The following is a 12,445-nucleotide window of genomic DNA, read 5'->3' as shown; positions in this document are numbered from 1 at the left end:
AGGCAGGCCCCTCGGAGGCAGACACTGTGAAAAGCGGTTCTGTGCTGTTCCTCATGTCATTTGCATACAACTGCCTCACATTCCATTCTTTAGCTAACGTCACTTCACAGAAACCAAAAAAAATATCTCACCTGCTGAAAAAGTATCATTAAAAAAGTCCACACCCAAAACAAGACCACCCTAGGTTGTTCCAGTTTTGTTAAGCTGACTGTTAACAGAAGCCATTGTACTGAACTGATCAAAATAATAAACTATTTAATAATAAACCTTATTAAAAATTCAGGCCTGTTAGAGGCATTCTGCTCAGAGCACTGGATTTCCTCAGGCCATTTTTTTAAGATTTTATTTTCCTTACTCATAAGTTTAAGGCATTTTTAAGATTTTATTTATTGGGGCGCCTGGGTGGCTCAGTTAAGCGGCTGCCTTCAGCTCAGGTCATCCCAGGGTCCTGGGATCGAGCCCCCCATCAGGCTCCCTGCTCAGCGAGAAGCCTGCTTCTCCCTCTGCCTGCCACTTCTCTGCTTGTGCTCTCTCTCTCTCTGTCAAATAAATAAATATTTAAAAAAAAAATTTTATTTATTTGAGAGAGAACTCACGTGCAAGCACAAGCAGGGGGAGAGGCAGAGGGAGAGAGAAGGGGAGAAGCAGGCTCCCCGCTGAGCAGGGAGTCAGACGGGGCTGGATCCCAAGACCCCGGGATCATGGCCTGAGCTGAAGGCAGACACTTAAACCACTGAGCCACCCAGGCGCCCCTGGCCATTCTTGATAGCAAACTGGTCCTTAAAGATGAAGACTGTAAGAAAATCTGCTGTGAGGTGGAAAAGGAACGTTTCTCTTAAACCCAGAGAGGGACTCCACTGACTTCCACAAACACAGAGCAGCCTGTGGGGCGGATGCTGAGCTGGAAGAACAGGATCTCACCCTCAGAGAGCGGCCTCGCATTTGGCGGAGGCCCATCGGTGGTGGTCGGTCATACGTGTCAATCTGGTTAGGCTAGAGCACCCAGAAATTTGATCAAACACAAACTGCTGTGCTGCCATGTAGATGTGGCTAACATCTACAATCAGTTGACTTTAAATAAGATTACCTTCCATAGTGTGAATGGGCCTCATTTAATCAGTTGGAAAACCCTGAGAGCAAAATCTAGAAGGTTTTCCCAAAGAAGAAATTCTGCCTGAAGACCACAGCATGGGCTCCTGAGTTTCTAGCCTGCAGATGGGGCCAACACTTGACTAGCCTACGAGCCCTACAGTTGCATGAGCCAATTACAATCAATCAATCAATCAATCTCCTATTGGTTCTGTTTCTCTGGAGAACCCAGACTAATGCACCATCTTTTTTTTTTTTTTTAAAGATTTTATTTATTTATTTGACAGAGAGAGAGACAGCGAGAGAGGGAGCACAAGCAGGGGGAGCGGGAGAGGAAGCAGCAGGCTTCCCACCGAGCAGGGAGCCCGATGCGGGGCTTGATCCCAGGACCCTGGGATGCCTAACAACTGAGCCACCCACGTGCCCCTAGTGCACCATCTTTTAAACATCGTGGTGCAAAATGTAAAACTGCCCCCTCTGCATAGTGAGGGAACACAGGGTAGGGAAAGGTCTAAGGGAGACAGGACTTTGTTCCCAGCTCTCAGACAACTCCATGCTCTCCCCAAAAGGCAAGCCTGCTTTCCATAGCGTCCCCTTACCTTTGTCCCGGCTTTTCTGGAATAGCCCATGACATTGCCTTCCTTATCCATGACTTCAATGCCTCGAATGGGCTCCAGACTTCGGGCTGCGACAACATTCATTGCACTGATGTGGGCTGTGTATGTGAAGAAGAAAATGCACAACAGAAGGCGAGTTTGGTCCAGTGAAGGAACATCCTTACTGGTGTCAAGCATCTTTCTCCGATGGCTAGGCTGCCCCGACCCTCAAGTGGTCAGCCGGCATGTGCTGGCCAATCTCGCTCCGTCCGGGGGCTGCAGAGCTGGGTCAGAACCGCTGGCCTCCTAGTCCTGGGTCCGGCCAGGCTCCAGCCCCCCCGACGGGATTCTAGGACAAATCCCTGGGTCCTTGAAATACAGCCCCCTTCTTTGCTTTAGCTGGTCTGACCAGGCTTCTATAACGTTCTCCCCGATTTTACCACTGAGATCATTCTGCCAACTCTTCAAACTGTTACGATTTCCAAACTCAAATGTGGAGTGTGAACTACTGAACTTGCAGGCTGGCAAACTTCAAACAGTTGGCTAGTATCTCTGTCACTTCCACCGGAGTTGGCCCACCAGATTGGAGCCCCCCAGGCTGCCGCCTCCTCCGTGGGTGACCCTAGGACAGTTCCTTCAAGTGCCCCTGCCTCAGCCTCCCTATCTGGAAATGGAATAATGACATTGCTACCCACACGTTTTTGGCAAGACGAAGTGAAATTAAACATGCAGGGGGCTGGCACCGTCTTTAGAGCGAGTTTGTGTTCCCAGGCTCGTGTTCACCCTTTGACAATGGAAAGCAGAGCGACAGAGCAAGGACCAAGGACCAAGGACCTAACGTGGACCTGGAGGCCCCGGGAAGCTGCAAACAGCAGCTGTCAACAGTCACCATGTGGCCAAGGGACTGGACTGTCCCTGAAGACGTAGGGAGACTCAAGGACCACAAAGATCACATGCTTCCTGCTTACTGAGAATGACGACAGGAAGGGCTTTTTTCAACAGAACGTGATTCAGCCGCATCTGGAGCAAACGAGGGAATAACTAGAAGAAGAGAGAAAACTCGTCACTGCAAAGGAAGCAAAGTCAACTGAACACACTCAGTAGCACAGAGCTGGCGTCAACCTAGTTCCTATCCCAGGTCAGGCCACCGCAAGAGCTCCGTGTGTTATTTTTTAATTCTTGCAACACTGAGGTGTTTGCCCGATCATCAGAGGCACACACGGAGGCTTAGGGAGGTAACTTGCCCGGAGTCTCAGAGCTGCTAAGAATTTGAGCCAGGAGGCCAACCCGGCTTATCTGACTCTAATGTCTATATTTTTAACCATCAGTGTCCTGACATCCCAGGCAATACACAACTTGTATAACATGTTCATGTAGCCTAAGTAAAATTTTTAAAAAGGTAAGAATACTAAGTATATGCCTAGAAACTTGGGGTACTCGTATGCTTCCTTAGGGGGTGATGGGATTACAGGTGACCATTGCCCTTATCTCTTAGCCATACTTTCTTTCTTTCTTTAAAGATTTTATTTATTTATTTGACACAGAGAGAAGGAGAGCCCAAGCAGGGGGAGCAGCAGAGGGGGAGGGAGAAGCAGGCTTCCCGCTGAGCAGGGAGCCCAATGCGGGGCTCGATCCCAGGACCCTGGGATCATGACCTGAGCCAAAGGCAGACGCTTAACCAACTGAGCTACCTAGGCACCCCTTAGCCATACTTTCTAAATTGTTTAACTTGAAACAAATTTGTAATTCAGAATAGTTTCTTTTGTTCTGAGGAATAAAAAAGATTTGATAGATTTTTATTTTTTTATTTTTATTTTTTTTAAGATTTTATTTATTTATTTGAGAGAGAATGAGTGATAGAGAGCATGAGAGGGAAGAGGGTCAGAGGGAGAAGCAGACTCCCCGCCGAGCAGGGCAGTCTCGATCCCAGGACTCCGGGACCACGACCCGAGCTGAAGGCAGCCGCTTAACCATCTGAGCCACCCAGGCGCCCCGATTTGATAGATTCTTAAAAATACCCACTCCAAAAAAGGAGGAAGAGGCAATCACTCCTGTCCCTAGTAACACACTCTCATGTAGGCGACGATTCTAAGGAAGAAACAAAAGTATGTATTCAGCAAACACCACGGTTTTACCCAGGAAGGATTATTAAAACAAACAAACTCCAAAAGAAGTAACACAGAATTGCATATCCCCTGAGCCTCATAATACTCACATAACTTGCGTTTCCATTGACAATGTTGAACGCTGTAGTGTAGGTATAGAAGGAAATCTGCAGAAAGACAGGCACGTAGATCACACACTATGGTCATTCGAGCACAACAGAACTCAGGAATCATGAAATAGAAATAGTTTTTACCTGAGGTAAAATCAGGGACTTCAGACTTTTTACTGACAGCATCGAGAAAAATATCTTTTAAGAAAATAAAGCAGAGTTTTAAGTTTTGGAGGGGAGGGAGAACTTGCTGGAGGGTGGGGGCAAAGAACCTCCCAGGGGAGACACTGCGCTGAGCACCCCACTCTCCCCAGGCGCTGGGACAAGGAGGCTACCGGGCGGTGTGAGCAATGCTCAGCAAACACCCACAGGACCTTGAGGACACCCGGAGGGGGCGGGGGGTGTCTCACAGTGGTCCCTGCTTCCAAGATGTGCGATGCGGCAGGGCAGGGCAGCTGAGGAGTACACACTCACGAGTGGACACAGACACAGGGCAGGTGTGGAGGAAGTGACGGAGGAAGGCTGTCCCTTTGTTGAGAGCACCTCGTGAGAGTCAAGGTGGGACCGCCTCGCTGGGGGGCAGTTCCAGGTCCCAGGTGAGGGCGTGTATGGGGGAGGAGGCTTAAGGGAGAGAAGGTAATGGACTATTCTGTGTGCTTGAGGCAGGGAGCCTGTCGTCCACCTCCTCGGAAGTGCTCTGCACACCCGAGGCATCCCAAGAAAGGAAAACCTTGTGACACAGGGACCTTCAAGAGGCGCCTGACTGGGTAAGTGTGCGGGCGGGGTGAAGGCATGCGAGTAGCAGACAAGGGTCAGAGGTGGGGAGTCCACAGCCGTCTCCCAGGCCGTGGCGGGACAGGGGTCCAGAGTTGGAGGTCACAAACCACTGAGGTTAGGAGACGAGCGACATCTTCCTACACCAGGGGTCTCAAGCCGACTCACCATGGGCGCCGTGAAAGGTAGGAGAGCTGGCAAAGAAGAGAAGCGGATCAGTGACCGCCGCTGCCCAGGCGGAGGGAAGAAGCCAGAAAGGGGAGTCGCCCACCCAAGAACCTTCCCTCTGGCACCCTGAAGGCACGGATGCCAAAGGACAGTCTTTACTCATTCTTTTATTTCTCCTAATAATAACTATGTGCATACAGCTAGCATTTCAGTCAGCACTGTCCAGAAAGACCTAAAGAGGCACCCTCCGGCCTTCCCAGTCCCTCTCACTGGAGGCAAGTGGTGTTAACCTGTTCAGCCTTCCCCAGGAACTTAGCACATTCATGATACTGTCATTTATAAAAAGAAACCTGGATTTGCTCTTCATCCCTGTTCTTAGCACAGAGATCCTAAAACCCTTGGAGTTTCCTGAGAACAGCAATAAAAAGGTGAAATGGGTGTCTTTTTTACCCTAGCAAGCCCCTTTCCACCTCGCCTGAGTTGATATTGTTTTGTTTTTTTTTAAAGGTAGATTTATTTATTTATTTATTTGACAGAGAGAGACAGACATTGAGAGAGGGAACACAAGCAGGGGGAGTGGGAGACAGAGAAGCAGGCTCCCCCTGAGCAGGGAGCCCCATGTGGGGCTCATTCCCAGGACCCTGGGATCATGACCTGAGCCGATGCTTAACCACTGAGCCACCCAGGCGCCCCGAGTTGATGTTAATAAGGGGACTTTTGGGGGCGCCTGGGTAGCTCAGTCATTAAGCGTCTGCCTTTGGCTCAGGTCATGATCCCAGGGTCCTGGGATCGAGCCCCGCATCGGGCTCCCTGCTCAGCGGGAAGCCTGCTTCTCCCTCTCCCACTCCCCCTGCTTGTGTTCCCTCTCTCGCTGTGTCTCTCTCTGTCAAATAAATACATAAAATCTTAAAATAAAATAAAATAAGGGGACTTTTGGAAAGCCTCCGAGCAGGGGAATGGTTGCCAGGGGAACCAGCGGGGGGATGAGGAGGTTGGACATTCCAGCCCCACCCGCTGCCTCCACCTCCTGGGCGGGGAAAGGGGCTGGAGGCAGGGCTAGTCACAGTGGCCAAGGATTTAGTCAACCATACGAATAGAGCCTCCACTCTCACAGCGTTTCTGGCTTGCTGAGCATGTGCGGTGCCGGAGAGGGTGTGGAAACTTCGTCCTCCCCAGCACCCCTTGCCCTGTGCATCTCTTCCATCTGTTCCCTTTAATAATAAACCAGGAACCTAGTAAGTAAACTGTCTCCCCGAGCTCTGTGAGCCATTCTAGCAATTTCAAACCCAAGGAGGGAGGTGTGAGAACCTCCAATTTATAGCAGGTTGGTCAGAAGTACAGGAGAGAATCTGGACTTTCAACTGGCATTGGAAGTGGGGGTGGTCTTGCAGGACTGAGCCCTTCACCTGGGGGGTCTGCTGCCGCCTCCAGGTTGAAATGTCAGAACTGCCATTAAAACTGTAGGACACACTGCTGGGGTCACAGAATTGAAGGGGGTGGGAAAAGCCTGCACATCTGGTATCAGAAGTGAAACCTCAGGGGCACCTGGCTGGCTCGGTCAGTAGAGCACACAACTCTTGATCTCGTGGGTTGTGAGTTTGAGCCTCACATTGGGTGTAGAGATTACTAAAAATAATAAAGTTAAAAAATGGCAACTCACATGGATAGGCTTAAAAAAAAAAAGTGAAGCATCGAGAGGAGAAACAAGTGTTTTTCCTTCATGACATCTATCAGGATAGATGCAAACTCCCACACTCTCTTGTGCTCACGATACTTATTCACACAAAGAGGATCACTATATGCTGTTTTACACTTTGCCTTTTTTCTCCTTAATACTAGTTCCTGGAGATCCATTCTTCTAATTGGCACACAGGATGTACGTCAATCTTTTTAATAAATTATTTAACTATAGTCTGAATTGTTGGATATTCATGTTGTTTCCAGTTTCTTGTTTATAACAGAGAGAATTTCATAGTTAAAAGGGCCCTGTACAATCATAGGTTTTATTCCCCTCATCACATTTTTTTTTTTTAAGATTTTTAGTTATTTATTTGACAGAGAGAGAGAGAGAGAGAGAGAGAGAACACAAGCAGGGGGAGCAGCGGAGAGAGGGAGAAGCAAGCTCCCACTGAGCGGGGAGCCCAACGTGGGGCTAGATCCTAGGACCCCAGGATCATGACCTGAGCCGAAGGCAGACGCTTAACCAACTGAGCCACCCAGGCACCCCTCCCCTCATCATAGTTGAGAGAGAGAGAATACTACGTGGAATCCAAAACACTTATGAGTTACAAGTTCTGGAACCATCAGCGAAATGATTGTGTATTTCTTGGGAGATGACAGAACAAAGCAGGTTTCAGACCCAGGCCTGTGCCCTCACCCCCAACTCCCCAGATCTTTCCACAGGACTGGACGCAGCTCTGGGTCTCAAACCTGCTCTTTTCCACTATCAAACCCAGATTCTGATGCAAACATCCTTTTAAAGCTGTGGTTTCCAGGGCGCCTGGGTGGCTCAGTTGGTTAAGCGACTGCCTTTAGCTCAGGTCATGATCCTGGAGTCCCGAGATCGAGTCCCGCATCGGGCTCCCTGCTCGGCGGGGAGTCTGCTTCTCCCTCTGACCCTCCCCCATCTCATGTGCTCTCTCTCTCATTCTCTCTCTCTCTTTCAAATAAATAAATAAATTAAAATCTTAATAAAGAAATAAATAAATAAAGCAAGCTGTGGTTTCCAGACTCACAATCAGAAATTCTTCCAGGGGGGAAAAAAAAAGGCAGGCAGACTTTCTGAACTGTTACAAACAAACCATGTTTTCCCAACCCATTTCTGAAAATTAGAATCAGCTCACCTGCAGGTCGAAAAGGAACAGGGATCAGTTTGCTGTTGTCAGGATGAACTGTTGACTTTGCAAAGGTAAACACAAAGGTTAGTCTGATGTTTGGCTTTGTTTTTGTAGGAGCCTAAAAATTAGGAAAGGACTGAAACTTACGAGACTTCTCTTCCAAGCGTCTTTTACCTGAAAAGAGAAAAAAACAAGTAACAGCTTTTAAAGGTAAATTGGCAGCAAACGAGAAAAAAAACCCATCTCTTCTCCAATCTCACTTCTGGTGCCATCTTCACTCTGCCTTTTCAAGAGTGAAGAGCAGGGGCACCTGGGTGGCTCAGTCGTTAAGCGTCTGCCTTCTGCTCAGGTCGTGATCCCAGGGTCCTGGGATTAAGCCCCACATCGGGCTCCCCGCTCGGCAGAGAGCCTGCTTCTCCCTCTTCCATTCCCCTGCCTGTGTTCTCTCTCTCACTGTGTCTCTGTCAAATAAATAAAATCTTAAAAAAAAAAAAAAAGAGTGAAGACCAGAACTGTTCAATGCCATGCGGATAGAAAAGTCAAAATAAATGAATCAAATGAATCAAACAAATGAACTGACAATAAGCAATGAGATGACCCACAGAAAGAAAATGACCAGAACATTAAAAAGTCCTCAGTCTTTTTTTAAAAAGATTTTATTTATTTATTTATCAGAGAGAGAAAGCACAAGCAGGGGGAGTGGCAGGCAGAGGGAGAAGGAGAAGCAGACCCCCCGAGGAGCAGGGAGCCTGATGCGGGGCTCAATCCCAGGACCCTGGGACCTTGACCCGAGCTGAAGGCAGACGCTTAACCAACTGAACCACCCAGGTGCCCCAAAAAGTCCTCAGTCTCTTACCTTGGAGAGGGTTCAAGGCCAACACCTAACAGCCCTCAGGTGAGTCCCTAAATCCAGCCTGCCCCTGGCTCAGAGAAGAGCAGGTTGTTTGCAGGTGATACACCACGCCATTAGCCAAGGCACCTGCCTCAGAGCCAGGCTGTGAGCCCAGAGGCCCCATAAAGTTCTTAAAAAAAAAACATCAAACCAACATAAATATGTGCACTTTCCACAGGCTGCTTCACGGAGCTGATACTTGTGGGCTCTGGAAAGCCCCATACACAGCAAGATAGATAACAAATACTTGGTTTAAGTCTTGGGGCAGGAATATAACCCTGACCTGGAACACTGCCTCTAATGGGAAACAGATTCTGACTTCAGAGGCCTGCCTGAATTCTGGAGTTTGCCATGGGCTGCAGGGATCAGCCACAGAGAATCCCCACTAATATCTGAGCATAGGAAGAACCCTAGGATCTTTTTTCCTCCTCAATACTAGTTCCTCTTACTAGTAATCTGGTTTATGAGAACGAATTCTAATTACATCTAAAAAAACTAACCCAGTTTTGAAAAGCAGATCCCCTGGGCAGTGTTTACGATGACCAAACCCCACCTGATTTCAGACCATGCAAGCAGAAATCTCCTGAAGGCAACCACATCCAACCTTGAACCCAGCACACGAGACATACCCTTTGGTCCTCCAAGTCACGTATGGATGCATCTTCATTTGTTAACAATAGCTGCCTTGATTTTTCTATTTTTTCCTATAATCAGATAGAAAGAAATCAAGCAATGATCTCAACCTGATTTAGGTTTGTCCAAATGATTTAGGAATCACATGTTCATTCACACCTGGTTTCAGTGCAACTCGTGGCCAAGGTTCTCCTTGAGAGTTTCCATGAGGATAGTGCTTGTGTGTCACTCAGATTTAGAGCTCCAGCAGCTTGACCCACGGGTGGCTGCCACCTCCCCCTCCCCCCAGACAGCTGATGTCAGTTGTCTCTGTGAGTGCTCCCACCATCTGCCTGGCTCTGTAAGTTAGAAACCTAGAAGTCCCTCCTCTCTCTCACTCCCACATCTGATCCATTCGGGCTTACTTCCTCTCTTCTTTTTTTTTTTAATATTTTATTTATTTATTTGACAGAGAGACAGACAGCGAGAGAGGGAACACAAGCAGGGGGAGTGGGAGAGGGAGAAGCAGGCTTCCTGCGGAGCAGGGAGCCCAATGTGGGACTCGATCCCAGGACCCTGGGATCATGACCTGAGCCAAAGGCAGACGCTTAACGACTGAGCCACCCAGGTGCCCCTCTTCATTCTTTTCTTAATTTGAGAGAAAAGAATACAGAAAAGGCAACAAAATGAGTACATACTCATAATCCCCTCATCCAGAATTAACAACAGTAAACATTCAGTCATATTTGCTTCCAATTTTTTTCCCCAAAAGCCATCACCCCCAGTTTCGTGTCTCCCCATTCTATCAGAAATAACCACTATTATGAGTTCAAGGTACTAACTTCCAGTCCACTTTTTTATACTTATATATACACGAATATATGTATCTATAAACAAAGATGTAGTATTGGGTCTTTATATTGTAATTTGCATAAATGTACTTTATGCATCCTTTTTCCATTAAACACTGTAGACATGTTTTCCATTTAGCATTATATACTGTTTCCACTTAATATTATACATTGATAACTAGATCATCACTTTTATTAGTATTCCACTGTATGAATATACCATGTTATGTTTCTCTATTTCCCTACTGATGGGGATTCAGATTGTTTTGTAAAAAACAAGGCAGCACGGAACATCTTGAGCACAAGGATGGGAGTGTCCCTGTGGGTCCAGCCCTGAAGGATTATGGCTGCTGATACAGTATCTCCTCCTCTTGAATCCTCGGCCACACTGGTTCGAACCCTCATTACTCGCCACCTGGTGACCAAAGAGACCCTCTGGAACACAAACCTCACCACCTCGCCCTGTAGGCCAAATGCAAACCCCTCCCATCTGAAGGACACACAAGGCCCTTGAGGACCTGCCTGCTTCCCTGAATTAAAAGCCCCCACTGACTGGACGACCTGCTCTCTCACCTGGGCTTTGCTTACAGTCCCCTCTGTCTGGCCTTGCCTCAACACTCTCCCCCAGTTTCCTGCCGCACCCCTCCTTCAGCACCCTAGGTCTAGGCCGGTGACCACCTTTGTCCGTCTGTCCTGTTACCAGGGACTTATTTTGATCCCTTCTGAAGCGGCAGTACCAACCCTGGTGTTATCTGTCTGCTTTTGTTTCTAAACCTTCCAGTCTAACAAGCTCATTCAGAAGGAATAAAAACAATATATATGGATTCTGTTTCAACTGCTTTCAAAGGGACGCAGTCTTCACATTTCAGAATAAAATGTAAAATGTCTTATTTCTGAAAACAAGGAAATACTTACAATTGAAACGACCAAATTTGTAGGATCCAACAATTCTGTCCACTGAAGAAATCTCCGAATAAAAGACTTAAGAGGGAAAAGAGCACCAGAGAGGTTAATGGTGGCAGGAACAACAACAAAAAAGATATGATAATAGCAGTTAGCATTATTTTTGAGACCCTAGCAGGGCCTTCTAACCGAAGCAGCTCCCAGAATCTGCAGGACGTCCTCGGGACCTTACAGGTGAGGAAACAGGCATAGAAAAGCTCATGAACGTACCCATGGAAACCCAGCCAGGAAAGGACTCAGTAGCATGTGCTCTTAACCACTTCCATATCAAATTACTCTTGAAGGTTAAAAGCCCAGACTCTGGGGTCGAATGGGCCTAGTCCAACATCCCACAAATGACCTTGAACCAACTACCTAGAAGGGTCTCAGAATTTGTTTCTTTACCTTCATCCTTGTTATAAGGCTTAACTTGAGTCATAAAGAACCGGACACCCCCAGCAAGGCCTCAGTAAAGGCTGCTCAGTTCACATGTGGAGGGGGCATGAGCTCCCTGTCCCTTTCAACTTCCCCACCTGAGAAAGCCCCGTCAGGCTGAAAGAGAACACCCTAGAATTATACTGTCCAGTTAGCTCCATGTGCCTATGGAGCCCTTGAAATGTGGCCAAGCCAAACTGAAGTATGCTATATGTGTAAAACAGACACCAGACTTCAAAGACTTTCTAGAAAAAAAAGCATGTAAATATCCCACTAATAATTTTATATCGATTATGTGTTGAAATGTTAGTATTTTATATTTGTCGGGCTAAATACATTAAAATTAATTTCAGCTATTTCTTTTTACCCGTCTGAATGTGGTTACTAGAAAATTTTAAATGACCTATATGGCTCCCATCACATTGCCATTGGGCAGAGCCGTCCAGCCCCGCCTGGAGGCGGGGCCGGAGCGACTGCCTGTCCTCGTCGGCTGCCCGCAGCCCCCGCGTCATTTGAGTGGCTGAGCCTACCGAGCTTGGGAGGCTGGGGGCTCCTGGGAGCACCTGTTCCTTTCCAACCTGATGTTCAGCAACAGCTCAGGCAGCAGAGGGCAGACACCTGCGGGGGGCGGGGGGGGGGGCTGACTCCCCAGAGCAGGGCGACCTTGTGGGCGATCCTCGCTAGCCAGGCCCGGGGCAGAGGTGATACGCGGTAACCGCCGTGGCTGTCGGCATCCCGCACCCTTGGGTTGGGTTTCCCCTTCGTCCCCTCCCGGGGTCTGAGGTGGGAAGGCGGGTGGTGCGACCACGTGGCCTGCCCAAGGTCACCCGGGCCAGCCGGCGACTCCACGGGGCCCAGGGCCACCCCGCCCCCAGCCGCGCCGGGCCCAGGCCGTACTTGACGTTCGGTGATCCAGAAGCGCACGTTGGGCTCCATGCGGGAGCCGTGCCGCTGCACCCAGGGAGCCGCCGGGCCCCCGCGCTTCCTCCTCCTCCCGCGCTGCTTCCTGGGACCTGTGCGGTGGCTGGGGAGGC

General features: G+C 48.6%; 1 protein-coding gene across 2 annotated transcripts in view; it reads right to left on the bottom strand.

The window, feature by feature from the left end:
* The window catches only part of SFXN4 (sideroflexin 4), a 22,962-nt gene extending 10,517 nt beyond the window's left edge, over positions 1-12,445 (bottom strand). For both annotated transcript variants that reach the window (XR_015767121.1, XM_028121781.1), the window contains exons 1-11: positions 12,309-12,445; positions 10,950-11,015; positions 9,201-9,275; positions 7,827-7,853; positions 7,686-7,740; positions 4,843-4,868; positions 4,045-4,098; positions 3,901-3,957; positions 3,708-3,773; positions 2,654-2,726; positions 1,689-1,804 (exon numbers count right to left, since the gene is read on the bottom strand). Coding sequence is in view for 1 of the 2 variants with exons in the window: in XM_028121781.1 (XP_027977582.1) it covers positions 1,689-1,804; positions 2,654-2,726; positions 3,708-3,773; positions 3,901-3,957; positions 4,045-4,098; positions 4,843-4,868; positions 7,686-7,740; positions 7,827-7,853; positions 9,201-9,275; positions 10,950-11,015; positions 12,309-12,347 (654 nt within the window). In the remaining variant the exon portion in view is untranslated. The remainder of the gene's footprint in view (positions 1-1,688; positions 1,805-2,653; positions 2,727-3,707; positions 3,774-3,900; positions 3,958-4,044; positions 4,099-4,842; positions 4,869-7,685; positions 7,741-7,826; positions 7,854-9,200; positions 9,276-10,949; positions 11,016-12,308) is intronic.

Source organism: Eumetopias jubatus, unplaced genomic scaffold (assembly GCF_037043125.1).
Source record: "Eumetopias jubatus isolate StellerSeaLion01/CBP00866 unplaced genomic scaffold, mEumJub1_p1.0 scaffold_17, whole genome shotgun sequence".
In the NCBI taxonomy this organism is placed as follows: Eukaryota; Metazoa; Chordata; class Mammalia; order Carnivora; family Otariidae; genus Eumetopias; species Eumetopias jubatus.
The sequence above is the reverse complement of the archived record's forward strand: the minus strand, read 5'-3'. Positions and strand labels throughout refer to the sequence as shown.